General features: G+C 58.1%; 1 protein-coding gene and 1 long non-coding RNA gene across 3 annotated transcripts in view; one reads left to right on the plus strand and one right to left on the minus strand.

The window, feature by feature from the left end:
* CCDC13 (coiled-coil domain containing 13) overlaps positions 1–21842 on the minus strand; it is a 30821-nt gene extending 8979 nt beyond the window's left edge. The window contains exons 1-12 of the mRNA XM_036333304.1: positions 21721–21842; positions 20003–20229; positions 17903–18051; positions 15719–15861; positions 14093–14182; positions 10284–10400; positions 9003–9107; positions 6822–6983; positions 5945–6121; positions 4296–4502; positions 2297–2433; positions 1735–1818 (exon numbers count right to left, since the gene is read on the minus strand). Coding sequence (XP_036189197.1) covers positions 1735–1818; positions 2297–2433; positions 4296–4502; positions 5945–6121; positions 6822–6983; positions 9003–9107; positions 10284–10400; positions 14093–14182; positions 15719–15861; positions 17903–18051; positions 20003–20223 — 1592 coding nt within the window. The 5' untranslated portion in view covers positions 20224–20229; positions 21721–21842. The remainder of the gene's footprint in view (positions 1–1734; positions 1819–2296; positions 2434–4295; positions 4503–5944; positions 6122–6821; positions 6984–9002; positions 9108–10283; positions 10401–14092; positions 14183–15718; positions 15862–17902; positions 18052–20002; positions 20230–21720) is intronic.
* LOC118668386 overlaps positions 21783–25431 on the plus strand; it is a 29275-nt gene continuing 25626 nt past the window's right edge. The window contains exon 1 of one of the 2 annotated variants that reach the window (XR_004971649.1): positions 21783–21911. This is a non-coding gene — a long non-coding RNA (uncharacterized LOC118668386). Of the gene's footprint in view, positions 21916–25431 lie in introns of both variants that reach the window. The other variant, XR_004971650.1, reaches the window with a different exon arrangement.

Below are 25431 nucleotides of genomic sequence, written 5' to 3' on the forward strand. Positions count from 1 at the left end.
CCTAGCTGTGCTCAGCATCACAGGACACAGACAGGCCAGCCCAGAGGCTGGCGCTTCGTGGTCTTGGGCAGGTTCTTCCCCTCTCTGGGCCCTGGTGGTCCCTCTGCACAGGGTGGGGCCGGTGGAGAGGGCCCTGAGGGCGCAGGCTCCATGCTCTGACCAAGGCCTTGCTGCTCTGCTCAGAGTGTGGTGTCCGCGTTGGCGGCCGGGGCATCGCCTGCAAGCTGGTTGGAAATGCAGGGTCCCAGTCTCTGGCCCAGACCTGCCGCCGACTCAGAACCCACATCTAACCTGGCAGAGCCCCGCTGATCCGTGTGAGCACCACAGTTCGGACAGTCCTACTCCAGTCACCTCCTTGATCTCCCGTGTGGGGGCGCACCCTGCCTTACTCCAGGCACCCACCAGTCTCCAGGCCATCCCTGATGGAAACCTTCTCTGGGTCACCCCTGCCCCACGCACACCCGTCCTGCCACTGATGGGAAGGGACCGCAAGCTCCATGAAGGCAGGGCCCGCACGTGCTCAGGTTCAGTAAACATTTGCATCGTGGAAGGAACCAGCTTGAGAACCAGCAGGCTGGGCCCAGGAGCACACGGGCCCCTGCACCCCTGTGGCATGCCCAGGTCCCAGCCACACAGGCTGGAAGGGACCTCGAGAGGTCATCCTGTCCACCTCCCCGGTCCTCCTCCTATGACTACAGCCTCGGAGACAGAGCCTGTCCTTCTCTGTGGCAGGAGAACTGTGGTGGGAGCCCCCTGGCTCAGAGTTGGCCCCCTCTCTCCCCAGATGCCCTGTGACTCTAGGCTGCTGAGCGGGGCAGCTGCAGGGCTGGCCTTGGCCATGGTCCCCGAGCTGCCGGATGCCAGGCCAGAAGTGTCGTGGGCACTTCCTGGGAAACGGAAGCCCTGGGAGGACCAAATTGCTCAGCAAGTCAAAAGTGGACCTAGACCCGTGGTTGGCAAACTGTGGCTCGCGAGCCACATGCAGCTCTTTGGCCCCTTGAGTGTGGCTCTTCCGAAGCCTTAGGAGGACCCTAATTAAGTTAATAACAATGTACCTACCTATATAGTTTAAGTTTAAAAAATTTGGCTCTCCAAAGAAATTTCAATCGTTGTACTGTTGATATTTGGCTCTGTTGACTAATGAGTTTGCGGACCACTGGCCTAGACCCACTCGGCGGCTCCCATCAGAACCTGAGCTGACCTGCCTGAGGGGTGGGGTGGGGGAGGGGCTGGCAGCAGGGGCAGGGTTCCAGGGGACAGTGGGCAGGGCTCAGAGGCAGGACAAAGCTTCCCTTTGTCCGTGAGCAGCACCAAGAACAAAGAGCCCATCTGAGAACAAGGCTGGCTTCTATCTCAGAGATGGGGCCGGGGGAGGAGGGGCTATCAGTGCCTTCAAGTGGGGAGGCATAGGATGCGAAATTCTCCCCCAGAGGCTGACTCTCGGCGGGCAAGCGAAGACAAGGGGAGGGGCTGGGCCCTGGGCCCTGGAAGATTCCCGTTCAGGCTGCAGGAGCAGGGACACTGGACTGCGAGTCGGAGGCCGGGACTGGTTCCAAGCCTCTCACCTTGGACAAGGCACTCCAGGTCCTCCCTGCCCTCCACGTCCTTATGTAACCTTGGGAGAGTTCCCGGACTTGGCCTGGCCTCAGTATCCCCTCCTTTTAATGGGATGGCGCTCCCGGCTGCGTCAGGGATGGGAAGGACGGAGAGGGCCCGGGGATGCTGGGTTCTTACCTGGGTGAGGCCCCGTGAGGACTGGGCGGGGAAGGCCACGTGCGAGCAGATTCCACGAGTGTGTGGCCCAGGCTGGTCACCGAGCTGTGTGAAGGCAGAAGGGGCTGTCACCGCGGGGAGGCAGGCTGGCCCTGCCAGGCCCCACCAGCTGGGCGGGGAGCCGGGGCTAGCAGGGCCCGGAGCCCCGAGGAGGTGGCCAGTGCTGGCCCTCGAAGCTGCCTGTGGATTGGCTGGCTGCTCTTTGGAGAGCTCGTGCTCAAAACGAGAAAGCGGGAGATGTCAGAGCCTCGAACAATCGAGCACAGGTCTGTGCTGTGAGTCCTAGAAGCAGGTGAGTCCCGAGAGGACTGTGCAGGGAGCTGCAACCGCAGGCTCCGCGGGTGGCGGGGGCTGGGCCTCCTGCCCTTCAAGCAGATGCGGGGCCAGCGAGCAGGAGAGGCCCACGTGCTGGGAGGACGACGCCACAGCCATCTCCGCATTCCCAGCCGAGGCAGCAGAAGCCTCCTTTCCTCTGAGTCACCGACATTCGCTTCCCCACCCCTGCCGCCCACGGGCCACTTACCGAGGGGATCTGAGCCTGCCATGGTCGCCCACCGAGGCCGGGGACTTGGCCAGGCCCGCGTCCTCCGGGACCTCGGTGTGGGCAGGGCCGACCTCGAGCCCACTGGACCCCTCGCTCACGCCTTTATTCCGATGATACTGCAGGGAACAGACACGGGTTGGATGCTCAGGGTTTGGCTCTGAGGCCTGGGCAGGCAGGAGGGGGCCTTGGCTGGATTCCGAGCCTTTCAGGGGACATGAAAGAGGCTTCTTTTCAGGAGTGAGACACGAGGCCTGTCTGGTGCCGGCGCTCCTTGCATGATAATGACATTGAATAATGCCTCTCTTCAGAAGGGAGCTGCCGGGTGCGAGGCCGGACTGGACTGGAGAGCTGCTCTACATTCTGGTCCCAAAGGGACGCACGGCCTGCGGGCGATCAGAGGCTGGCGTCCTGAGTGGGCCCGTCGCTCTCGGCCACCCCACCCTCGCCGCCAGCTGGAGAAACTTGAACTTCCAGACACCTGCGGCCAGAGAGGCAGCCGGGCCCCCATCCCTCCCCCGCATCCCCCTCCTCTGGATAGCAGTGAGGCCTGCCTGAAGGACCCTGCAGGATGCCAGCAAGGAGTGGACAGCCCCATCCGTTCTGAGAAAACTTGTCTGGTGGGCAGTGCTTGCCCCCAGCCGGCTGGTGACCTTTGAGAAAAGGGTCAACCCCCGTTTGTGTGCCCGGAGCCAGGAGCGCTGAGGTGGGGACGCTGGAAAGCCGTGTGCCCTTCAGACTTCACTCCCCAGTGAGCCTGGGCGAGGAAATGCCCCCACTCACTGCCACACATACTGTCCCCAAACCTTCCCCCTGCCCCCGGCTCTCCCTCACCCCGATCCCGTGGCCCAGGCTGGCCTGCCTCTGGGGAGGGATGGCTACAGGACAAACCGCCCACACCCGCCCACACCAGCCGGGGGCGGAGGGCTCCCTGGGCTCCCGGGACTCCCACGGCACCATGCACCCTGGGAACAGGGCAGGGATGCTCTGAGACACGCCTTTGGTCGAGCTGGCCGAGAGGCTCCCATCCCTGGGAAACCTGTGTGGATGTCAAGGAGTCCTCCCCAGAGGTGACCAAAGCCCCTGCCCCCGGCACCACCGGCACCACAGGGAGGGGCCACAGAGCCCTCGTGCCTGACGCCAAGCAGCCCGGGCTGCACCCTCAAGGGGTCGGCCAGGGCAGCGTATCTTCAGGAGCTCACGCCTGAGATGCCTTTACTGAGCATCTACCGTGATGCTGCTGCTATGGTCTGTGTCTCCTCAAGGGGAGAAAACTGGAAGATGATGGCGCAGTGGGACGAGTCTGGCTCGGGGATGCACGGGGCGTTCGGAGAGTGCCCAGGAGGGGTACATAACAGAGAACGGGGGCCCTGGAGCTTCCCAGGGGGGCTCATGCTAGGTAAGACCTAACGGCTGAGAGGCAGCTGGCCAGGCAGGGTGTGGGGGAGGGACGGGAAGGCGTGAGCGTCAGGCCTGGAGCAGGGAGAGAGAGCGGGGGAGAGAGCAGGGCCGAGTGGGGAGCTGAATGGCATCCCTGCGGCCAGAGCGTGCAGGAACCGGAGGGGCGAGGAGGAGGCGACAGAGGGGTGGCAGCAAGAGCTGGTCACATGGGGCCCTGCCGGCTGGATGAGGAAGTGTGGCTTCCTGCTACCTGGGATGTGAGAGTGAAGGCTGCTCTCCAGCCACCACCTGGGACCATGAGGAGGAGGGGATGAGCTGGAAGGAGCCTGGGCCCGTGAGGACTGGGTGGTGGGGAGCCAGGGACAGGTTTTTGCAGAGCAGGGGGACAGTCAGGTTTGTACCTGGGAGAGGACAGGTGCGTGCAGGATGAGCGGGGGGCCAGGTGGAAGCAGGCAGGGTGCGGCGCACCCTGAATAAAGTCAGGCGGAAGGGTGCGGACGGGGCTGAGATGTCTCTGGATGGCGGATGGCCGCGCCAGGACTGGGAAACGGCTGCTGGGCCGAGCCGGTGCCCTCCTCACCTGCACACTGAGCTGCCCGATCTCCAGCTCCAGCTGCCGCACCTTGGCCTCCCGCTCAGCCACCATGGCCTGCAGCTGGGCCACCAGACTGCTGCTCTGCTGGGCCTCGCTGTTGAGCTGCTGGTCCAGGCGGTGCTGGGAGGCTCGCGTCTTTTCCTCCTGCAGACTCAGGCTGCCCAGAACCTCCTGCAGCTGCTTCAGCTGGACCTGGGGGCCGAGCAGGAGGGCAGGCGAGGGCCAGCCACGGCCCCTGGGTAAGGAAGGACAAGGGGCCACCGACCCCCCCACCCCCACCAGCACCCCACCATGCCCTGTGCCTGCAGGGGCCTCACGGGGACACTGTGTTCCCTGGGAAAGCACTTGGGCAGGTGGGAGCCAGGCCCTTTTCCTCTCTTCAACTTTCTCCTCCCTGAGGTCGGGGCCAAGGATGTCTAAGGGGCTCTTGGGACAACGGGAAGCAGCTCAGATGGTGGCCCCTCAGCCAGTGCGGGGGGACATTTGGACAAAACGAAACCCCACCCCCCTCTGCTGGGAGACTGCCCTTGCAGGCAGTACCCAGCACGCTCGCCAGGAATTCTTTGGCACCTGCCGGAGGCCCCATCCCCGAGATGCCCCAGAGGACACTCTGAGGTGGAAGTGTCCTGCCTACGGGCCAGGAAGGACCGTGTTGGTGACGCGGAACAGGAGGGGGCTGCTGTCCTCACCTCACCGTGGAGGGAGATGGGGCTCGGGGAGCCCAGGGGCACTGCTGGTGAATGGCAGGGCTGGGCTGCGTTGCAGCTCTCATCATGCCACCTTCAGTGACAAAGGATGGTGGCACACTGGGCCCTCAGAGGACACCCAGCCCCACACCTTATTTCAAAACAGGGAGCTGAGGCTCAGAGCGGGAAGGCAACTGGCCTAGGATCATACAATGAGGTGTCAACAGAGACAGGCCCGGATCTCAGGTCTCCTGTGGCCCTCCATCCCCCACCCCGAAGTGATCACGGAATGGGGGCGGTGCCTACGTCTGCATCTGTTCCCCCAGGTACCCCGGTCAGCCAGGCATGACCACCGAGGACAAAAGTTGGAATTCAGAGTCAAAAGTCCTGGGTGCCGCAGGCCCCAGAAAGAACAGGCCAGGCTGGGGTCAGAACCACAGAGCGGCGCTGCTCATCAAGGAAGGCTTCGCAGGCAGATAAACTCGGTTGTATGGCCTTGGGTGACTCATCTAGCCAGCTGGAGTCTTAGTTTCCCCGTCTGTGAAACCGGGTTGTAATACAGATCCTCGGGGACTAACCATTACAAACTGCTCCCCAAGGGCCCAGAGGGAGGGGCTCCGCGTTGCCACACAGACAAGAATCTGTGCTGGCCCCTCAGTTGTCCCTCCCATGCCCTGATGAAAAATAACCCAAGTGTCATCCTATTCCTCCGCCCTCACCCATTTCTTTCTCCTTTGGGGTCCACAGGCCTGGTGGCTTGTGCCTGACATCTGTCTCATACACCATGACCTCTAGACGCCCTTGGGCCGCTTCTGAGCTGCTCCTGCCCCTGGAGTGAACATCTGGAGGCCATGGGCTGCGGGGTCATGCAGGTGGCATTTGGGGTCCAGTGAGGGCTCTCAGGGGCTGGGCTGGGGCCGGATCGCAGGCTTCTGGGAGGGGCCGTACCATGAGGGCATCAATGAGCTCGTCGTCATGCCGGCCCTTCTCCACTAGGGTCCCCGTTTGACTCCTGAGGGTCTTCACTTCGCTCGCCAGCACCTTGTTCCGGGACCTCACGCCCTCAAACTTCTTCTTCAGCTCTTCCAGCTCTCTCTGGAGGGCGTCCCGCTCAGCAGCCAGTTTCTGGAACCAGAAAGTGCAATCCTGGGCAGGGCGGAGCGGGCCCCCCAGCACACTGCCTTGCTCACTGGGAGGCGATGCCTGAATGGGAAGGGGACTTGTCCAAGGTCATAGAGCAAGTCAGTGGAGCCGGGGCCCCGACTCCAGCCCTTGCCCAAGCACAGGGCAGACGGCACCAGTGGATGCCAGCACTCCTTCCTCGGCTCCAGCTCACAGGTGCCCAGGAGCTGCCCCCGCTCTGCCAGAGTCAGGCTAAGAGGAAACACATGGCCACCTCTGGCTCTGTCCTCCAGGGGTGGTCCTCCCCCCACCGCGGCCCCTTCCCCCTGCTGGGGTGAGAGGAGAGCTGTGCTTCCATGATGCAGGCCCCGGGGGTGATACCAGGCCGCCCACCTGCCCCAGCGCTGCTCCTTTAAGGCCATCTGGGCCCTGCACACCTCTGGGGCCGGGACACTTCCCCTCTACTTTTACAATGGAAGTTTCAGATCCAACCTCCCAATCGGCCAGGATGGGGCCACCCAAGGCCATGAAATGGGCTCGGCCTGAGGACCCAGTCAGGCGGCTCCAGCTGATCTCAGGATGTGAGGAACATACACAGCGTGACCCCAACCCCCGGGTCTCCTGCCTCTAAGGGCTGCCTCCGAGTCCTTGCAGGGGCGTCATGATCCCCAGGCCCCACCGCCCTCCCCGGGGCGTGCATTACCTCCCAGCCTTCCTGCTTTTCCCTTTCCAGGTTGCGGATCCTCAGCAGGTTTTTCTCCTGTGCCGTCAGCTTCCTCGGGTCGGGACAGACGGACAGCTCGTCACTGGCTGCTCCCACAGACTGGCTCTGGGTCTGTCCCAGCTGCTTCTCAAGCTCTCGAACCTGAGGGGGGCGGGGGGTAAGACTCGCTGTTCATGGCCGGTCTGCAGTCAGACTCGACTGCTCGGAGGGCCACCCTGAGGGGTGACGGGGACCCCACCAGGCAGAGGACACCACAGTTCCAGATGGACGTGGAAGCCCCAGAGGGGGGGGGGGCTGGGGAGGGGAGGGATCTGAGGTGGCACCTTGAGCAAAACAAGAGAAGACACTAGAGAGGGTCAGCTTGGAAATGGGAAGCATCAAAGTCAATGAGAAAGAGCGCCCCGTCTCCGAGGGCCTTGAGGCCGAGAAGCAGATGTGTAGCCCCAGGAACCTGGGAGGGAGAGGACAGCGGACCTCAGTTAGAAGAACTCTGACAGACTGGCCACCCAAGACCTGCGTGGCGTGCTCCTCGGGCGGCCCGGGGTCCTGGCCACGTGCGAGAGGCGCCGCAGAGGGGGGGGCAGGGACGGGAGCCTCACTGAACTTCTCTGAATATCAGGTCTCTCGTCTGTGACATGGCCCTACGGGATACCCTGAGCTTGTCTGAGCCCGGGAACTCCCAAGATGCTCCTTGGAATGACAAATCCTGGGGCCCACTCCAGACCAACAAGTCGGAGCGCCAGGGGCAGGGCCTGTGGGACCTTCGTGGAAAACAAGTGCTTTGGGAAACCCTACGGTGGCCCAGGGGCAGCCCTTGGCACGGGCCCAGCTCTGCCCGGCAAGTGGCAGGTGGGGGGGCTTATCACCCTGGGGTCGGAGTGGGTAATTCCCAGGGTCCTTCTAACCCTGGTTCCCATGTCGACATAACATAAATGATGGAACGAAGTTGGGTAAACCAGAGCAGGTGGGGGCAGCAAAATTCACCAGACTCACTGGCAAAGGGTAGCAGTGAGGCCGTGAAAGCGCATGTCAATGCCCTCGTGTGGCGTTGTGTGGTGATTCCATTGAGCATTAAGGAACGCAGGACTGCTTTTAAAAGTTTATTTACGCAACTTAACAACAACAGTGATGAACAACAACTTTACAAATGTTATTTCACGGAGCCCCCTACCACCCATGAGAAAAGGACCGTCGCCTCCATTTTACAGGTGGGGAGACTGAGGCACAGAGAAGTGATTTGCCCAAGGTCACAGAACTTGTGGACCAGCGGCTCAGGCCACACTCAGACCCGAGTCTCTTGAACCCCCAGGCCCCACACTGGTCACTAGTTACAGTTTCCTGAGGGCCGTTCCCTCCTCAGGTTGGTTTTAAGGATCCCACAGGAGCCCCCGAGGGTAAAAGCCACCCAGGAGCTGTGACCCCGAAGTCCCTGGGATGAGGGCAAAGTGCTCGGCAGCTGTGGTAGTTATACACCGACTGGTGTTTCTTGGTTTGAAGGCAAAAAAGAGGAAATTAAGCACAGCTAACCTCGGTCCAGCGCTTCCTCCGGCCTGGCGCTGTGCTGAACATGTTACACACCCCGGCTCCTTCAGTCCTCCCAACGGCCCTGTCGGGGAGGTCCTAGCAGAGTCCAGTGTTTGCAGATGAGGAAACTGGGCACAGAGAGGGGAAGGAACTTGCCCGAGGCCACACAGCTGGTGAGGGGAGAGCTGGGATTTGATCCAAGCAGTCGGACTCCCCCTGCTCTGAGCCTCTAGGGAGGCTCAGAACGTTTAGAACAGAAAGAGGGAGGCCAGGCTAAGTTTTTACTGGGTATTAAAACTTTCAAAAGTCTACGAGCATCTGGACAAAACTGGGAAAAGCCTACAAGTGCGCCAGTCACGCAAGTTTACACGAACTGGGGGGAAACATGCCTGGAGTCGAATAAATCAGAGGCTTTGGCTCTGTGAAGCGCCAGTGCCTGCCACATGGTAACGGTTACATAAATGCTTGTTCACTAAATGACAAATTAAATCAGGCTGGTTGGGGAGAACGGGAAACGACGACCCTGCAGGGGGCCTTTTGGGGGCCCTGTGTCTCTGATGTGGGTCCGTGGGGGTCTTTCGGGGGGCATTTCAAGCCCTCCGTCCAGGGCCCGGAGAAGTCTGATGACTCACTCACCTTGCTCTGCAAAACGAGAATCTGTTGAGCCCGACCTCTCCAGGTCCCTGGCGAGGACAGAAGCTGCTGGATGCTCACATCTTCCCCAACCTCGCTGGCCAGCACCTGGAAAGGGCGCGGCCTTCAGTGTGGCCGGGAGAGAGGGCCCTGCCTGTTCGGAGGCAGAGCGGGTGCGTGGGGCTCCCAGAAGGCCCGGCCTCTGCCCACACAGCCTTCCTCCACCCCAGAGGCCAGCTGACCACCTTCCAAGAGCAGCTCTCCCCGGGAAGGCAGCAGGCCCCTCGTCCCCAGCATTTCTTGGCGATGGATGCTTAGAGCAGACAAGGAACTGCTGACAACACCCAGGTGGGGCCCCTCGCTCATGACGTATTCTGGGATGAGTGAACCACAGAATTCACCAAAACCTGCTTCCTCAGTTTGTTCACCCGTCACCTAGCGCTGAGTTCGTTCTGGATGGCCACAGGAAGTGCAGGGCCACGGGGCCACGCCCTCTGTGAAAGCCACTGACACCGGGCCACGTCTGAGGGCAGCGAGGCAGAGGGGCTTATGGATGTCAATCGGGGACGTTTGGCTCCAGAAGGCCCAACGCTGCGGCTGCTGACGGGAGGCGTTCAGGCCTGAGCTGGACACGGCACGCTCGGCCTGTGCCCGGGCCCCTCTGAAGCCCGTCACGGAAACCTGATTGGGCGCACCGCGTCCCCGGTGCTTGTTTCTACAATAGAACACTGTTTTGGAAATCTGAGTCGTTCCAGCAGGACAGACAAATGCCAGAGAATTCACTGTGTAAATAAAAATAAATAATGGAGCCGCTGGGCCTGCCTCCCAAGCCTGAGCGTTTGCCTTTGAAGGGGGGCCCGGAATACACAAACAACCGATTCATTTTCTAATATTGCGACGGCAGAGGGCACGAGGCAGGTCTTGGCTTCCAAGTCCAAGGGGGCTTAGGGAGGAGAGGCCCAGGATCCACTGGGGTGCACAGGGCACAAGGCAGGTTTTAAGGGCTCTCCCTGGGGGGACAGCACTGTCCTCCTCGCTCCGGGGCTGGGAGGGCTCCACGTGGGCGTGCGTGCAGGGCTCCCCGGGCAGCCAGCAACCCCCCTCGCCAAATGGTTCTGTTTCCAGGGCTGGTGGAAGGAAGTTACTGGATCTGGAGCCTGACCCAGAGCGAGCAGCATGGTGCCCACGGGGCCAAGCCCCCGCTTGTCCTGAATGGAACCCATTGTCCCCATCATGCCCCTTCCCGATGCCAGCCCCGGCCAAGAAGGCCTGAGCCTGAGGTACCTTCTGGGCCATCCGGAGCTCCTGCTTCAGAGACTGGACCTGGTTTCGGAGGTCACTCGTCTTCAGGTTTGCGGTCGCCAGCCTGTCCTGCAAGGCCTTCAGCTCCGGGGTCTCCGGCTGGGGGAGAGACAGGATGGAGAGCCTGAGCCGTGGTAATAACCAGAGCCCCCCTTATCCGAGCACGTGCCGGGGCCCTGCCGAGTGCTCAGCGAGGAGCCTCTCATTTCATCCTCATCAGCCCCTGTGAAGAAGGTTCTGCTGTCAGCCCCTTAGAGCTGCAAAGTGGAGGCTGGTGGGGGGTAAGCCCCCTGGGCTTGGGCACCTGGTTGGGAGAGAGGGAGGTGGATGTGAGTCCTGTCAGCCCAACTCGGGGCTGAGCCTTTTGTTCTGAGGGTTGCATGTGCATGCACACGCGCACACACACACACACAGACACACACAGAGACACACACAGACACACACAGACACACACACAGACACACACAGACACACACACAAAGACACACACAGACACACACACGGACACACACAGACACACACAGACACACACACATACAGACACACACAGAGACACACACACAGACACACACACAGACACAGACACACACATATACAGACACACACAGACAGATACACACAGACACAGACACACACAGACACACACAGACACATAGACACACACACACACACACACACGGTGACCACAGAGGGGGAGCCACACTTCCAGGCTGTGCACTCTCTCTGCTGTGCTCAGAGACCAGCCTCACAGCTCACCCATCTTCACTCGGAACAGAGAGGGAATCGGTTCCTTTGCAGGAGGGCCACTGCCACCGAAACGTGGGGCCTCCCTCTTCTGGAACCCCCAGCCGGGCCTGGGTCCCTTTCCTGGTACTGAGCTCGCCGAACAGAAATAAGGACCCTGTTTAATCCCCAAACGCTCCATTCCCGTGGCGTAAAGAGCTGTGGCAGCCATGAAAACTCTGCCTCCTGGAACTCTTAGCAACGTTTTTTTGTTTTTTTAAATAATGTTTGATTTCAACTATTAAATGTAAAATTTTCTCCAATGTGCTGCCCACTTCTCTGTCTTCAGTAGAAGTTCCCGAGACTCGCAGAAGTTCGGCGTGAAAGGTACTCCCAGTTCAGCCCACGCACACCCCTACCCTAGGTGATGGAGAAAGGTCCAGAGAGGGGAAGTAACTTGCTATGGGGTACACAGCGGGTTGGGGGTGCCAGAGGTGGGATCAGAAGCCTGCTCCTCCCCTGCACCAGCCGACTCACCCACGTAAGCCGTTGCTGATGCCCAGGCACCGTGACAGCAGGAGTGCTGGCTGGTGGGCTGGGCGTCCCACCAGCCATGACACAGACCGCCTGCTCCTGTCCCAACAGGCCAGGGGGCCGCACTTCTGGGAAGCAGGACGGGGACTGCAGTGGCTTTCTGAGCCTCCCTTAGCGGACACAACAAAATCTCCAGTGTCAACGCCCACGGGAAAGGCAGATCCGAGGAGCCTGGGTCTGGGGAGCGCCGTGGGCCCCCAAAGGCTCTGGGTAGCCCAGCGGGAAAGCCCGGCCGCACCAGGTTTCCTCATGATGGAGTGGGTGTAAAACACTCCTCCCGGTCCTGCTCCCACAGCGCCACCACGAGGCCAAGCAGAGCGACCGACGCGAACAGTTCTGCAAGCTGGGAACTTACACAAAACCCAAGGGCATCTTTTTTTTAATCCTTTTTTTTTTACGTGTCCTCCCCCGTCTGGCTGCCCTGCCTGCCATCCCTCCTCATGGCTGTTGGGCACTGTCTTCTCCCAGCTACTCTGCGGCTTTGACTCTGCCTTGGAGTGGGAAGCAACACCCCCTCCGGTGCCAGGAGCCCCGCGGGCCCTGCTGGTGGGTGAGCTGCTCAGAGCACCTGCACCTAGAACCCAGGCCATGATGTCTCTCCAGCCCGTTTCCTCATCTGTAAGATGGGGGGATAGGGGTGGGTGTCACCAGGCTCTGGGGCCGGCAAAGTGATGATAGGATCACACAGGTAAAGGGCACTGCCTGGGGCAGATTCTGCCAGAGGGCGATGCTGGGGACCCTAGCCTGACTGGGCCCGGCAGCTGGTAAAGGGGGCTGAGGGCCAGGCGGTGCTCCGGTAGGGGCCCATGTGCACGTGCCTGGCAGCTGGGCCAACCCCACCTCCTGCCGTTTCGAAGCTGTGTCCGCCCAGAGTGAAACTCCACAGGCTCTGGGGGACGTGGGTAGGGCTGTTTCCTTGGAGGGGATAAGTAAAGCCCAGCTCACGGGGAGCCGGCAGCGCCAACGATGCTCTCACCACCGCCTCCTGCAGCCCCAGCGGAGGGAGGGCCGCCCGCTCCACTCTGAACAGTCTACTGGGGGTGGGGGGACATTGCCTTGGTTCTCTCTCTGGTCAGAAGATGCCCAGGAAAACCACAGGGCACTGATGAATTGAGACGGGCAGCCCATCACCTGCTCCTCCATCAGAAACCGTCCAGGCTCCCTGCAGCCACCCCAGCTGCCATTCGAGGCCCCCTCCATGGGCACCTCCCCCCAGCTGCCATTCGAGGCCCCCTTCATGGGGACCCCCCCCCCCCAGAGCCTCCTTTGGCTCACATTCCCTTTTCCCCCTCAGGGGCTCTGGGCTGCAGGCCAAGGTTATCCAGCTGACAGACACCAGCTAGCAAACATGATAGAATACCGATGCTTCCCGGCCTCTGAGCCTATTGGAGGCCCCGCCCCCACCCCCTTCTCCAGCAGGGCCCCCCTCAGGAACCCTCCTTCATGCCACCTCCCAGCCGTCTCAGAGTCTCAGACGAGGGGTGAGGGGCACCCTCCCTCTGTGCCCTCAGAGCCCAGCCCTCTAGAAGGCCCTGCCCCCTCCTTCCCTCGACATGGCCACTCATCTGCCCTCTTGGGATCCCCGGATTTTTTATTTTCTGGGTCGCAGGGCTCAGAAGACCCTGTCAGTCTCCACAAGTGCCTGGGCCAGCGCTGCCCCCTCCAGGAGCTCTGGCCGGGGGCACGGAGGCGCTCAGCGCTCTGGGTCAACCGGGGCCGCTGAGCACATCCCTCAGAACCAGGAAAGGCCCTGGACCCTCAGCCCAGCCCCTGCCGAGGGCCAGCCCTCCTCGCGCCCCCAGCAGCCAGGCAGGTTCACACAGACTGGCCCTCAGGAGGCACATCCACCCTGGACCCCCAGGGCCCGGCGCTGCCCGCGGAGGACTGAGCTCTCCCCGGGACGGGCGTGAAGCCACTCGGTCCTGAGTGGTGGAGAGCTGGGGCGGAGGGGCTGGGACAGGAGCTCTGAGCTGGGCGTCCTGAGGCTGCGACCCGGGTCACCAGCTGGCTGCTTCCCAGGGGAATGTCCAGGGAGGCTTCTGGGATGCTCTCGAGACTCCGGTCAAGGAAAGAATTCTCAGAAAATAAACCGCCCCCTCCAAGCAGGGCTCCATGGGCAGCGGTGAGCGCCCTGTCCCTGGGGGTGACGCAGAAGTGGGATGTCGCCCCAGTGAGGATGCTGTACAGGGTGCTGGGCTGAGAGTGGGCGGCTGGTGGGACCAGGCCCTCCCCTCTGGTCCTGAAATCCTAGGCTTCTAGGTCCTCGGGCCCCCCCTCCCGAGCCCCTCTCTGCGTTAGGCCCCCCTGGCCTCCGCTGGGGCATCCCTGGGCGGGGATTGTGGCCCCCCAATGGCTGCTGTGTGGATGCTGCGATGGTGGCACCGCTCCCCAGGGGGGTGGAGGTGGACCCGGGACAGAGGCACCCGCCCTCCCGGAGTTGCCCGCTGCCTCCCAGCACAGAGGAAAGCGCATACCAAGGCTCCGTCTCCCGGCTGGGCCCTCGGCGGCTTAGCTCCCGCGTCGGTGGCCCCCTTGGCCGGCAGCCTGGCCAGGGCCATCTGCAGCTGGAAAAGCAAGCGCCACACTTAATCTTTCATTCTGCTCAGCGACTGCGGCGCCGAGTGAAGCCGCCCAGGCCGCCCTCGGGTGCGTGGCTGCCGACCTCCGGCCTCCGTGGTGGCCTTTGGGCGCACCTGGGGGTCTTTGGTGGGGAACGCTCATCCGCCACATGCCCTGGGAGAGGGTCCCATGGACAGAGCAGCAGCCCTGGGGGTCACTGACAACTTAACAAGAACGACGCTGCAGCCAGGGTCGGTGCCCGGGAGCCCTAACAGCCGTCTGGGAGGGGTAAGGAAAGACAGACTTCATGGTTCAGATGAGGAGACGCTGAGGACCTGCTACCTGGGCCCATGGCCGAGACCATCACCACATACAGACAGGCCACCAGCCCGTCACTGGCTCCCCCACTGCTCCTCACACAAAGCCCACGCCCTGCCTAACAAGCTGGGCATGGCCCACCCCCACCTCTCTCACCTCATCCTCTTCCCCTCCCGCCACACGGGCCTCCTCCCAGACCACCTTCCGCACTCAGGGCCCCGCACCTGCGGGCACCTGGCATGGGGGCCCCTCCCCACCTCTCCCAGCTCATCCTCCAGGGGCCCACCGGGCACGCTCCCTCCTCTAAGAGGCCATGGGTGCTGGTCTATCTCCCAGGAGGGCGAGAGCCAGGCCTACTTTATCCCTACAGTCTCCCCGGGGCCTGGCACAGAGCCTGAGACGGGTCTCAGAACTGTGTTATGGAAGAAAGAAGCCCCAGGTCCGTGCCAGGCACAGTGACGGGGAGGATGCTGCGGAGCCACAGAATTGGACTTGAAATCGGGCACCACCGCGTGCTATGCGGCTCCAGGAAGCCGCTTAGCCTCTTCCAGCCTCGGCTCCTGCTGCCGTGTGAGCAGAGGCTGGTGGGTGCTCCCTGGCACATGGATCCCATCCCGGCTCCTACGGGAACGTGGACTGCCTGGGCTGTGCCCTACCCTGCTGGAGGGCTCTGGGATGAGCTGCAGGAGTGGGGGGCAAGGGGGCAGCAGAAAGAGGAAGGGGGCAGAAGTGAGACCGATTGGTAGCACGCTCCTGGCTTGACCTTCCAATTCGCCAGGATCCCCGTTAACGCATCTAACAAACGTGCATCCAGTGCTCACTCCATGCTGGGTCCTGCTCTAAGCGCTTTGCAACGTGAAGTCATTCATTCCTCAGGAAACCGTCGGGGGAGCCCTGTCCCTACCGCCACGTGACAGACGGGAGCGGGCGGACCACCTCGCTCAGTGTCACAAAGCGAGTCAGCGACAGAGCTGAGGTTCCCACCCAGGCGGCCAGGCTCCAGGCCGCGTCCTGACCTCTGTGCTGCCTCTCCGTGACCCCTGTCCCCCTCGCTTCCGGACACGCTCCCCCTCTCAGGATGCGACAGACTGGGGAGCTCACTGCTACCACGGACCCACCAGCCCTTCAGAAGGAGCCACAGCCCCCAAGTGCGGCTCCCTCTGTGGAGGGGTGGCCCGGGGTGCTGGGGCCCGGCGGAGACGGGGATGAGCAGGGCGCCTCACTTCCTGCTCCAGCTCCCGGACGCGATTGCTCAGCTGCTTCACTCTGGTCTTCGCGCCCTCGGACTCCGCCATCAGCACCCGGTTCCGCTTGGACAGCTCGACAATCTTGCTGGCGATCGCATCCCCAGCCACACCGGCTGACCCTCGGGGGGAAGGAAGAGAGGGCGGGGTGAGTGAAAGACACGGGCCCACACAGCACACGCACGCCCCCCTGCCAACCAGCCGCCAGGGCTTTGAAAGAGGCTCAGGAGAGTCCCCGCACTCCTGGGCGCCAGAACCGACCCCAGCAGGCACTGCAGCCACGCGGAGGGAGGCTCGGTGCGCCCTAGGAGAATGACCGACCGGGGAGCGGAGTGTTGATCCTCCGGGAGAGGGGGTCATCAGGCCGGTCCTCCACGCCCTCCTGGGAGACAGGCTCCCACACCCACACCTCCTGCCCGGGACTCGGCTGTGCCCCCCAGTGCTGACGCTGGGGTGACAAGGACTGGCTTTGGCCAACGGGACGCTAGCAGACAAGGTGGAGGTGGGGGCTGAGAAGCTCTCGTGCAGGTAAACTCGCCCTTGTCGCTTGGGCCACCCCCTCAGGGCCAGCTGGCTGGTCCCAGGAGGAGGAAGAGAGACGCACAGAACAAAGCTGACCCACCCCAGCCCGGCCTGGACCGGCTGACCCGCAGCCTAACCCCAGAGGTCGGAGCTAAATCAACGCTTACTGCTGAGCGCTGCTGAGGTGACGTGGTTGTTCCTTACACAGGATTTGGTGGTAACACCTAATAATACAGCTGCACGTGCTCATTCAGTCAAAACTTAGTGCGTTTCTACCAAGTGTCGAACACTCGTGGCGTTAGGGACTCAATGGTGAATGAAAAAGATTTTTATAGATAATAAAAAACCAGCATAAATATGCACTCCAATACCCGGGAGGAATGAGTGCTACTGACGCTGGGCAAGGGGGTGACAGTGATGGGGTGATGCTGCTCTAGGGCGGTCGGGAAAGGCCTTTCTGAGGAGGCAACGTGTGGACAGAGACCTGGATGAATGAAGTGAGAGACCGGTCAGGCAGAAGGGTGTTCTCGGCGGAGGAACTAGCAGGCGCAAAGGTCCGGAGGCAGGAAAGTGCGTGGAGTGTCTGAGGAAGCAGCCGGGAGGCCGTGGGCAAGGGCAGGAGGCTGCAGAAGGGGTGGCTGGAGGGATGCCACGGAGGAGGCCGCATGGTGCGGGGCCTAGCGAGGGCAGGCGGTGGAGTCACCGCTTCTCGGCAGCCTTGCGCCAGGGCAGGCTGCCCGGCACGTCTGAGCCCCGAGCCAGGACGAGTGTTTCTGCCTGGTTTCCGGTGTTCTGTTTTAGATAGAAACGGCCGGAGCACGCAGGAAAGCGCAGTAGAACCCCAGGGTCCGTCAGGATGCCAAAGCCCCTGGCTGTTGCATTTGGAACTGGTCCTCTGGGTGTCCCCACCCTCGAAGGCATTTAAGATCAAAGGCCGGGAGGGACGCTCTGGCAGGTGTCCGGCGAGGCCCGCTGCTCTCTGCCATTCTGGCCTTTGTGGTTTACTGGTCAGCCACCTGGGGATTGCTCATCGGGCACACATGGAGCAGGGGCCAAGGTCTAGCTCATAACCACAGAGCCAACGTCCAGCCCACGCCCACAGGGCTAAGGTCAATCTTATGTACACCCACAAAGCCACGGTCCCCACCAGACCCATGGGGCAAGGTCTCCACCAACACAGCCAAGGTCCAGCCTGGACCTGCAGGGCCCCCGTCCATTCTAGGCCGTGCTGGGTCCTAGGAAATCCCGGGGAACAGCTGGCTTCCCCGGCTCGCCCACCTCTCTGGAGCAGCAGTGCGAGTCGAGTAAATGCCTGCTACCGCTGGGGCGTTTCCACGTCCAAGATTCAACGTCGGGGCCAGAGCACCCACAGGAAATGGGCCCTGCTGGCCCAGGGAATACACAGCGAGGGAGCACCATGCAGAACCCTCGCCGGGAGTCCCGGCTGAGCCCCAGTCCTTCTATCCCTGCGGCTTTCCCCTCCCACGTCCTGTGCTGGCCTCCGGGCCTGCCCTCCCTCCCCTCGCCCTCATTGCCAGGACTCATCTGGACAAGCCCGACCACAGCGGACCCTCAGCACTCTCCTTGGGCCCCTGCCGCCTGGAACCCGCTGTCTGCCCATCGCAGCGATGGTGGAGCTACCTGTGAAGGCGAACCTGTCCTCTTCCAGCTTCTTCTTCAGGTGTTTGATCTCAAAGTCCCTTTCCTTCAGCAGCTTGTACAGCCGCCCGTTCTCGTCCACCGTTTCCCTGAGCTGGTGGCGAAGCTGTTCGATCTCATCTTCCAGCACCCTGCAAGGCACAGGCAGCGTTACGGCCCCCGCCCAGGTCTGCCTGCCCCGCTGGGCACCAGGTGGTGATGAGAACTGGTCTGAACAATGTAGGAAGGGGAAATTAGGGGACCCTCCATGGGCGGATGTTAACACACTGGTTTCAAAATCGAGACTCGCTGCACACGAGCCACACGCACAGGCGCGCACACGTGAGAGGAGAAAGAAATCTGAATAACATGGTTTACTACGGATTCAACAGAGCGGGACGTAAAACCTCCACTCAGAGAATTCATCTTCCTTTTAAGCATCCATGGAATGTGTACAAAGGCAATCTTGGCAAATACCAAAGAATGGACATAGCTCTACAGACCGTTTTCCTTCATGGCAATTGACTAAAATTAGAAATCAATTCTAGAAAAAACAAAACGGCAAACCTATCATATGTCTGGAACTAAAAAAAAAACAAAAAACAAAAAAATCCCCACTCCTAAATTAGGTGTAGATTAAGAAGAAATCCTAAATGCATTATCCAGCATTTAGAATGGACGGACTACAGAAGCGATAAATATCACAACTTGTGAAAGGCAGATAAAGTGATGCTTAGAAGGGGATTTACAGTATCATTGCACACACGTGCTAGAAGACCAAACAGAATTTGTCTAAGCCTTACGTTGAGGCTACGTCTCCAGGTTTTCGGTAAACCTGACAGAAAATCGGGTGGGTGGGGATTTTGTGTGTTATAAATTGTCTGCAAGGCAATTTATAACGGAGCGTCTGCGATCACTTCCATTGTTACGAATGGGACAGGCTCCCCAGCGACAGCTGCTCGGAAAGTAAATCCGTGATAGAAGTTAAAGGTTATAGAAATTATTGCTGTTGCTGTTAATCCACCAATGGCTCAAGTCTCCCTCGCTTCCAGGTTCCTGATTTGGGGGAAGGTCATTTGCCAATAGCTCTGGGGTTAACGTGGAGCTAATATTTAAGAGCCAGATGAAGTTTCAATTATCGGGAGGTCTTCTATTTTTTTATCAACTAGCATTTTTAGTAGAACATTTTGAAAATTGAGAAACCATAAACCGTAGAATTTGAAGGTGGAGAAAAAAAGATCCTGGGTGAAGCCAGACACAAAGAGGCAGCTCAACAACTGCAGTGATTTTTATGAAAAATGACAAACAGAGAATTTTGTGTCAATACAGACTCCTGTATAGATCAACATGCATCCGTGGGACGTCGAATTCGGAGCAGAGTGAGAAAGTTATGGACTCTCTTCGACTTTTCCACCAACTGTAAAACCGCAAGGAACCCGCCCAGAGCTTCTTCAGCACAGCCAGCCTTCTGTGATGCTAGGCCAGCAAAGGGGCACTGCCCGGGGAACAATCCCAGGTGGGAATGGGAGCGATGACTGTCGATGAACCGATGAACCATGAGAGTTAGCCAACCAGCTCCTCAGAAACCCAGACCCAGTTTCCATGAGAAATGACATAAGAAAATCCAAGTGAATAGACTACACCCTGATGAGTTCCAAGATTTCAATTAAACTTTAAGTGGTTTTTAAGTACATTTCCTACCAATTTTGTCCGCAGACCTACCAGACTCTAGAGCAGCGGTTCTCAACCTGTGGGTCGCGACCCCTTTGGTGGTCGAACGACCCTTTCACAGGGGTCGCCTAAGACCATCCTGCATATCAGATATTTACATGACGATTCATAACAGTAGCAACATCACAGTTACGAAGTAGCAACGAAAATCATTTTAGGGTTGGGTCACAACATGAGGAACTGTATTTAAAGGGCCAGAAGGTTGAGAACCACTGCTCTAGAGTGTTCGATAACAACCTGTGCCAATAACCCTGCGTCTCAACTTACAAACGCATATGCAGTCAACCTGACGGCCCAACTCTCTGCTATCGGTTCTCGCCCACCTCCCGACCTCTTTGCGGCGCTCCGGGGAGAGTTCAGGCGTGCATTTACCGCCGCTCAAAGCCGCTTTGCGAGGTTTGCTCCCCGGCTTGGAGAAGGCTGAGGCCATCGAAGACCTCCACGGGCTCTTCCGGGTCATCGTCTCTGCTGTTGAGGCTCAGTTCCTTTTCCTTCTGTTTCTCCATCTGCTTCTGTAACCGTCTGTGCTGCATCTCCTGCATGGCCTGGAACTGGAGCCGCAAGGTGTCCTGCGAGCCTTCCTCCGCTGCCATCTTGCCCTGGGAGGAGGAAAAGAGGAACCTCACAAAACGCACATTTCCCATGAGGGCTCAGTACACAGTCAGCGGGTCTGCAGCCCCCAACCCTGGAGTTAACTGCTTAGCTTTGCATGTGGCCACGTGGAAGTTCAGAAGACGCACCCCCACCCCCCACCTCAATCCCCTGGAAACCAAAGTTGAGCTGAGCATCCTCCTCTAGCCCTGACTCTGCCCCCCAACTGTGCATGGCATCAGAAGACTCCCCATCACTCAGACTCAACGCTTCCCCCTTCCTGTCCCTAAAACGGTGGCTCTCCACTCTGGCCGAACATTAGAATCTCTCAGGAGCTCCCAAAATATGACTTGGGCACATATTGGACCAATTAAATCCCAATTCCTAGGGATGGGACTCAATCATGACTTTCAAAAGCTTCAGTAGCCCTGACCGGTTTGGCTCAGTGGATAGAGCGTCGGCCTGCGGACTGAAGGGTCCCAGGTTCGATTCCAGTCAAGAGCATGTACCTTGGTTGCAGGCACATCCCTGGTTGGGGGTGTGCCGGAGGCAGCTGATCGATGCTTCTCTCTCATGGATGTTTCTAACTCTCTATCCCTCTCCCTTCCTCTCTGTAAAAAAACCAATAAAATATATTTTTAATAAATAAATAAAAGCTTCAGTAGATGCCCGTTAACCCCAAACCAAGTCCAAAGGCACCAAAGGCTTTGGGGGATTTGGCCGCAGTCTCTCCTTCCAGCATGCCTTCCCCCTGATAATGCCACCTCTAGGTCACCTTGCTCCTACACCTCACAGAAAAAGTCTGGTTAGCCTAAATTTATAACAGAGTCCAACTTACTGTTTCTGTAAAGGGCCAGATGGTAAATATTCTAAGTTTTGTGGGCCAGAGGACTCTGTTGCCGCTGTGTTGTGCCATTGCAGTGAAAAGCGGCCACAGACAAGACGTGAGTGGGCGGGTGTGGCTGTGTTCCAACAAAACTTTATTATGAAAATAGGCAGTGGTCTGGATTTGATCTGTGAGCCTTAGTTTGCCAAGCCCATTTGGAGGAATTTCACCTGAAAAGGTGTCTAGAGATGGAAGAGAAGCGGGGGCTGGCCCGGGAGCGGGAGGACGGGGACAGTGGCGGCCACCAGGTGGCGCAGTTCCCGCTCCACCCGCGCGCGGGCGCGAGGCCTCCGCAGCAGAGACCAGAAGAGGGCGCTGGAGGTCAGGCGGACCCGAGTTGGCCACCGGCTCGGTGGCTTCGGGCGGGTGACCTACCCTGGGAGCCTCACTAACCCCAGTGCCGCGCGGAAATCAGTGCCCGGAGAGGGAGGAGGCGGTGCGTGAGGATCCCCGGAGCCGAGGAGGCGTCCTCGCTCTGCGTGGGGCGCGCAGGGAGCGGCCGGCCAGTGTCTGCGCGCCGGGCGAGCGTGTGCGCTCCGGCTCCGATCCAAGCCCCCGGGGCTGCGGGCTCCCCCGGCTCCGGCCCGCGCCCTTGCGCATTCCCCGCACTTACAACGGTCGCTCCGCTCCTGCTGTCCGGGGCCAGCGCAGCGGGGCCACCTCTTCCGGACGCTGCTCGCGCTGCCCCGGCAACTGTCGCCAGGGAAACCGAGCTGCAGCGCCCCGTCACGTCACCACGTGGCCCAGAGGGCGCCGGAAGTTCGGAAAGTGACAGCGGCCCGGGGGCCCGGGTGCGGCGGCGGGGTAGGTACGGAAGGAGGCGCGGGGGGCTGGGGGCTGGGGGCGGGTGTCGTGTGCCGGAGGCTTGACAGCGGCGGTCCGCTTCTGGGCCGCGTGTTCTGATAGTTTTGTGGACCAGCCGTTCTGCGCAGGGTGCACATTCCGCAGTCCTGCGGGGGAGTTGAAAGGGGGACGGCCCCACCTTGAATGTCTTTGAAAAATGTTTTTAAAATGTGGGGGAAAGGTCATGTTGTGACGGTGAGTGAAGCAAGTGGCCGACCCCACCTTGACTGTCCTTGAAAAGTGTGGGGGAAAGGTCATGCCCTGAAGGTTGTGTTTTTTAAAATGGGGCACAGAAAGCAGGACCGGGAGGGACGCATAGAAATAGTGAGAAAGAGTAATTTCATGTTGGTGTTGGAACTGCAGTGCTGTGTTCATGTTTGCACTTCAGAGGAGTTTAAATATAACGGATGTGGTTTATTTTCATAGTAAAAAACTCTTGTGGTTTGTTTTTTTTAAGGCACTTCCCAATTTAAGTCACTACTATATTCAATTCCATCTGAGGGTGGGAGGTAAAGTTCTAGGAGAGAAGATCCGAGGAAGCTTTCTGAATATTTACTCAGGCTTTTATAATGTGAAAACCTTCAACTATCTCATTTTTTTCCTTCGCTTCCGCCTCATAGACATGCACAAAGATGCAGCGCCAGACCACTCGAGCTGTACAGTATCACAACCAGAATGCTGACATTGACACAACCCACCTGTCATACTCAGATTTCCCCGTCTGACGGGTATTCACGTGTGTGCAGATTTAGTTCCATACAGTTTTATCACACATGTCCGTTTGATCGCCAAAGTGAAGAGAAGACTCTGAACACTTAAATCACAAGGATCCCCCCTGTCGGGCTTTTACAGCCACACCCACTTCCCTCCCCGCCCCCCCTCCTTCACCAAGTCCCTAACCCCTGGTGATTGCCAATCTGCTCTCAGTTTTTAAAATTTTGTCATTTCAAAAATGTTTTGTGAGTGGAATAATATAGCGTGTAACCTTTTGGGATTGATTCCCCCCCCACCCCCCAGGATAATTCTCTGGAGGTTTATTCAAGTTGTTGTATCGATAATTTGTTTCTTTTTATTGCTGAGCAGTTTTCCGTAGTATGGATGTGCCCAGGTTTGTCTAACCTTTCACCCATAGAAGTACTTCTGGGCTGTTTCCCGTTGAGAGCTATTACAGATAAAGCTGATATGAACGTTCATATACAAGTTTCTGTGTGAACCTACCTTTTCATTTTTCTGGAATGCCCAGGAGTACAGTTGTATGGTAATCACATGTTTAGTTTTACCAAAAAAGCAAAAACAAAACAGCCAACCTGGTCTGTAGAGTGGCTGTACCATCTTACATTCCCACCAGCAATGTGTGAGCGTTCGTTTCTCCGCGTCTTTGCAGTGTTTTTTATTTTAGCCATTCTGATACCTGTGTGGTGACATCTCATTGTGGTTCTGACATTCATGATGGATAATGATACTGAACAGTTTTCTCATTGTGCTTACCTGCTATCTGTATATCCTCTTTGGTAAAGTGTCTGTTCGTGTCTTTTCACCCAATTTCTAATTGTTGAGTTTTGAGAATTCTGTATGTATTCTACATACTAGTCTTTTGTTGGGTATGTGGCTTGCAAATTTCTTCCCAGTCTGTAGCTTGTCTTTTAATTCTCTTTGCAAGGACTTCACGGAACAACTTTCTACATTTTTATTAGGCCCAGTTGATCAGTTTCTTCCTTTTTTGGTGTCAAGTGTAAAAACTCCTTGCCTAGCCTTGGATCCCAAAGACTTCCCTGTCATTTTCTAAAAGTGCCAGCGTTTTATGTTCATGATTTATTTTGATGTGACTTTTGCATAAGGTGTGAGATTTAAGTCAAGTTTTTGTTTTGTTGTCTACGGATGCCCAGCACCATCTCTTGAAAGATATCCTTCCTCCATTGGATTGCTTTTGAACCTTTGTCAAAAATCAGTTGAGCAGCCCAGCTGGTGTGGCTCAGTGGTTGAGCTCCGACCCAGGGGCGTGCAGGAGGTCACAGTTCTGTTCTCCGTCAGAGCACATCCTGGGTTGCAGGCTCAACCCCCAGTAGGGGTGTGCAGGAGGCAGTCAATCAATGATTCTCTCTCATCATTGATGTTTCTATCTTTTCTCCCTCTCCCTTCCTCTCTGAAATCAATAAAATACATATTTTTAAAAAATCAGTTGAGCAAACTCAACAACAGCAATAAAAAAACAATTGGAACCGGTTAAAGGACTTGAATAAACATTTCTCCAGTGAAAATACACAAATGGCCAAGAAGCACATGAAAAAATGCTCAACATCACTAGCCATTAAGGAAATGCAAATCAAACCCACAATGAGCCAGGCCAGCATGGCTCAGTGGTTGAGGGTTGACCTATGAACCAGGAGGTAACAGTTCGATTCCTGATCAGGGCACTTGCCCAGTTGCAGCTTGATCCCTAGTGGGGGGCATGCAGGAGGCAGCCAATCGATGATTCTCTCATCATTGATGTTTCTGTCTCTCTCTACCTTTCCCTTCCTCTCTGAAATCAATAAAAATATACTTAAAAGCCCTAGCTGGTTTGGCTTAGTGGATAGAGCATCGGCCTGTGGACCAAAGGGTCCCAGGTTCGTTTCTGGGCAAAGGCACATAACTCGTTACAGGCTCCTCCCAGGCCCAGGCCCTAGTAGGGGTGGTGCAGGAGGCAACCAATCCGTGTGTTTCTCTCACATGGATATTTCTCTCTGTCTTTCCCTCTCTTCCACTCTGTCTATGAATCAATGGAAAAATACCCTCAGGTGAGGAGTAAAAATAAAATAACATAAAAACCACAAACTCACAATGAAATACCACTCCATATTTAGCAGTTTTGTCTCAAAAAGGAAGTAAGCTTTGCTGCATCTTAAAGCTAGGCTCCATAATTGGACTTGGTCCTTGGACCAGGAGTTGTCTCTTGAGGCTAGACCTACGCCAGTCATGGTATTACCCAGAACACTAAGTCACCAGTTTACTTTAGGGGACAGTGACCCTTATCCAGAGCCCCTCCCTTCCGGGAATCAGACACACAAGAAGCCAAGAGTTACCAGAAGGATATTGTGGGTACGAATTCAGAACAAACAGAGGCAAACTGCCTTGAGATATTTTAAGTCTTATTAAATATGCCTCTTCTTAGCCGGGGGCATAAAAATTGTTCCTTTTTTCCAGGTTCAAGTTCCCGTGGGCTGGAAGGTGCTGGATACACACTGTCAGTTCTGCCTCTTCAACTCACCAAGGATTTGGGCTTTTGTTGGCCATCAGCGTCTCACTTCATACCACTTCAAGTCTTATTTTACCCATGGAGCTATTTTGTCTAAGATGTGTTTGTATATAGTGTATGGTGATCTCATTCATCATATGTTGATTTTGTTAGGAAACTAAATGTTCTGCCAAGACTCATTAGTCTTTATTTAGTTCCAAGAGATCTTTCCGATGAATGAGATCTACCCTGGCTCTGCTTCCAGCT

The sequence above is a fragment of the Myotis myotis genome, unplaced genomic scaffold (genome assembly GCF_014108235.1).
Source record: "Myotis myotis isolate mMyoMyo1 unplaced genomic scaffold, mMyoMyo1.p scaffold_m19_p_13, whole genome shotgun sequence".
In the NCBI taxonomy this organism is placed as follows: domain Eukaryota; kingdom Metazoa; phylum Chordata; class Mammalia; order Chiroptera; family Vespertilionidae; genus Myotis; species Myotis myotis.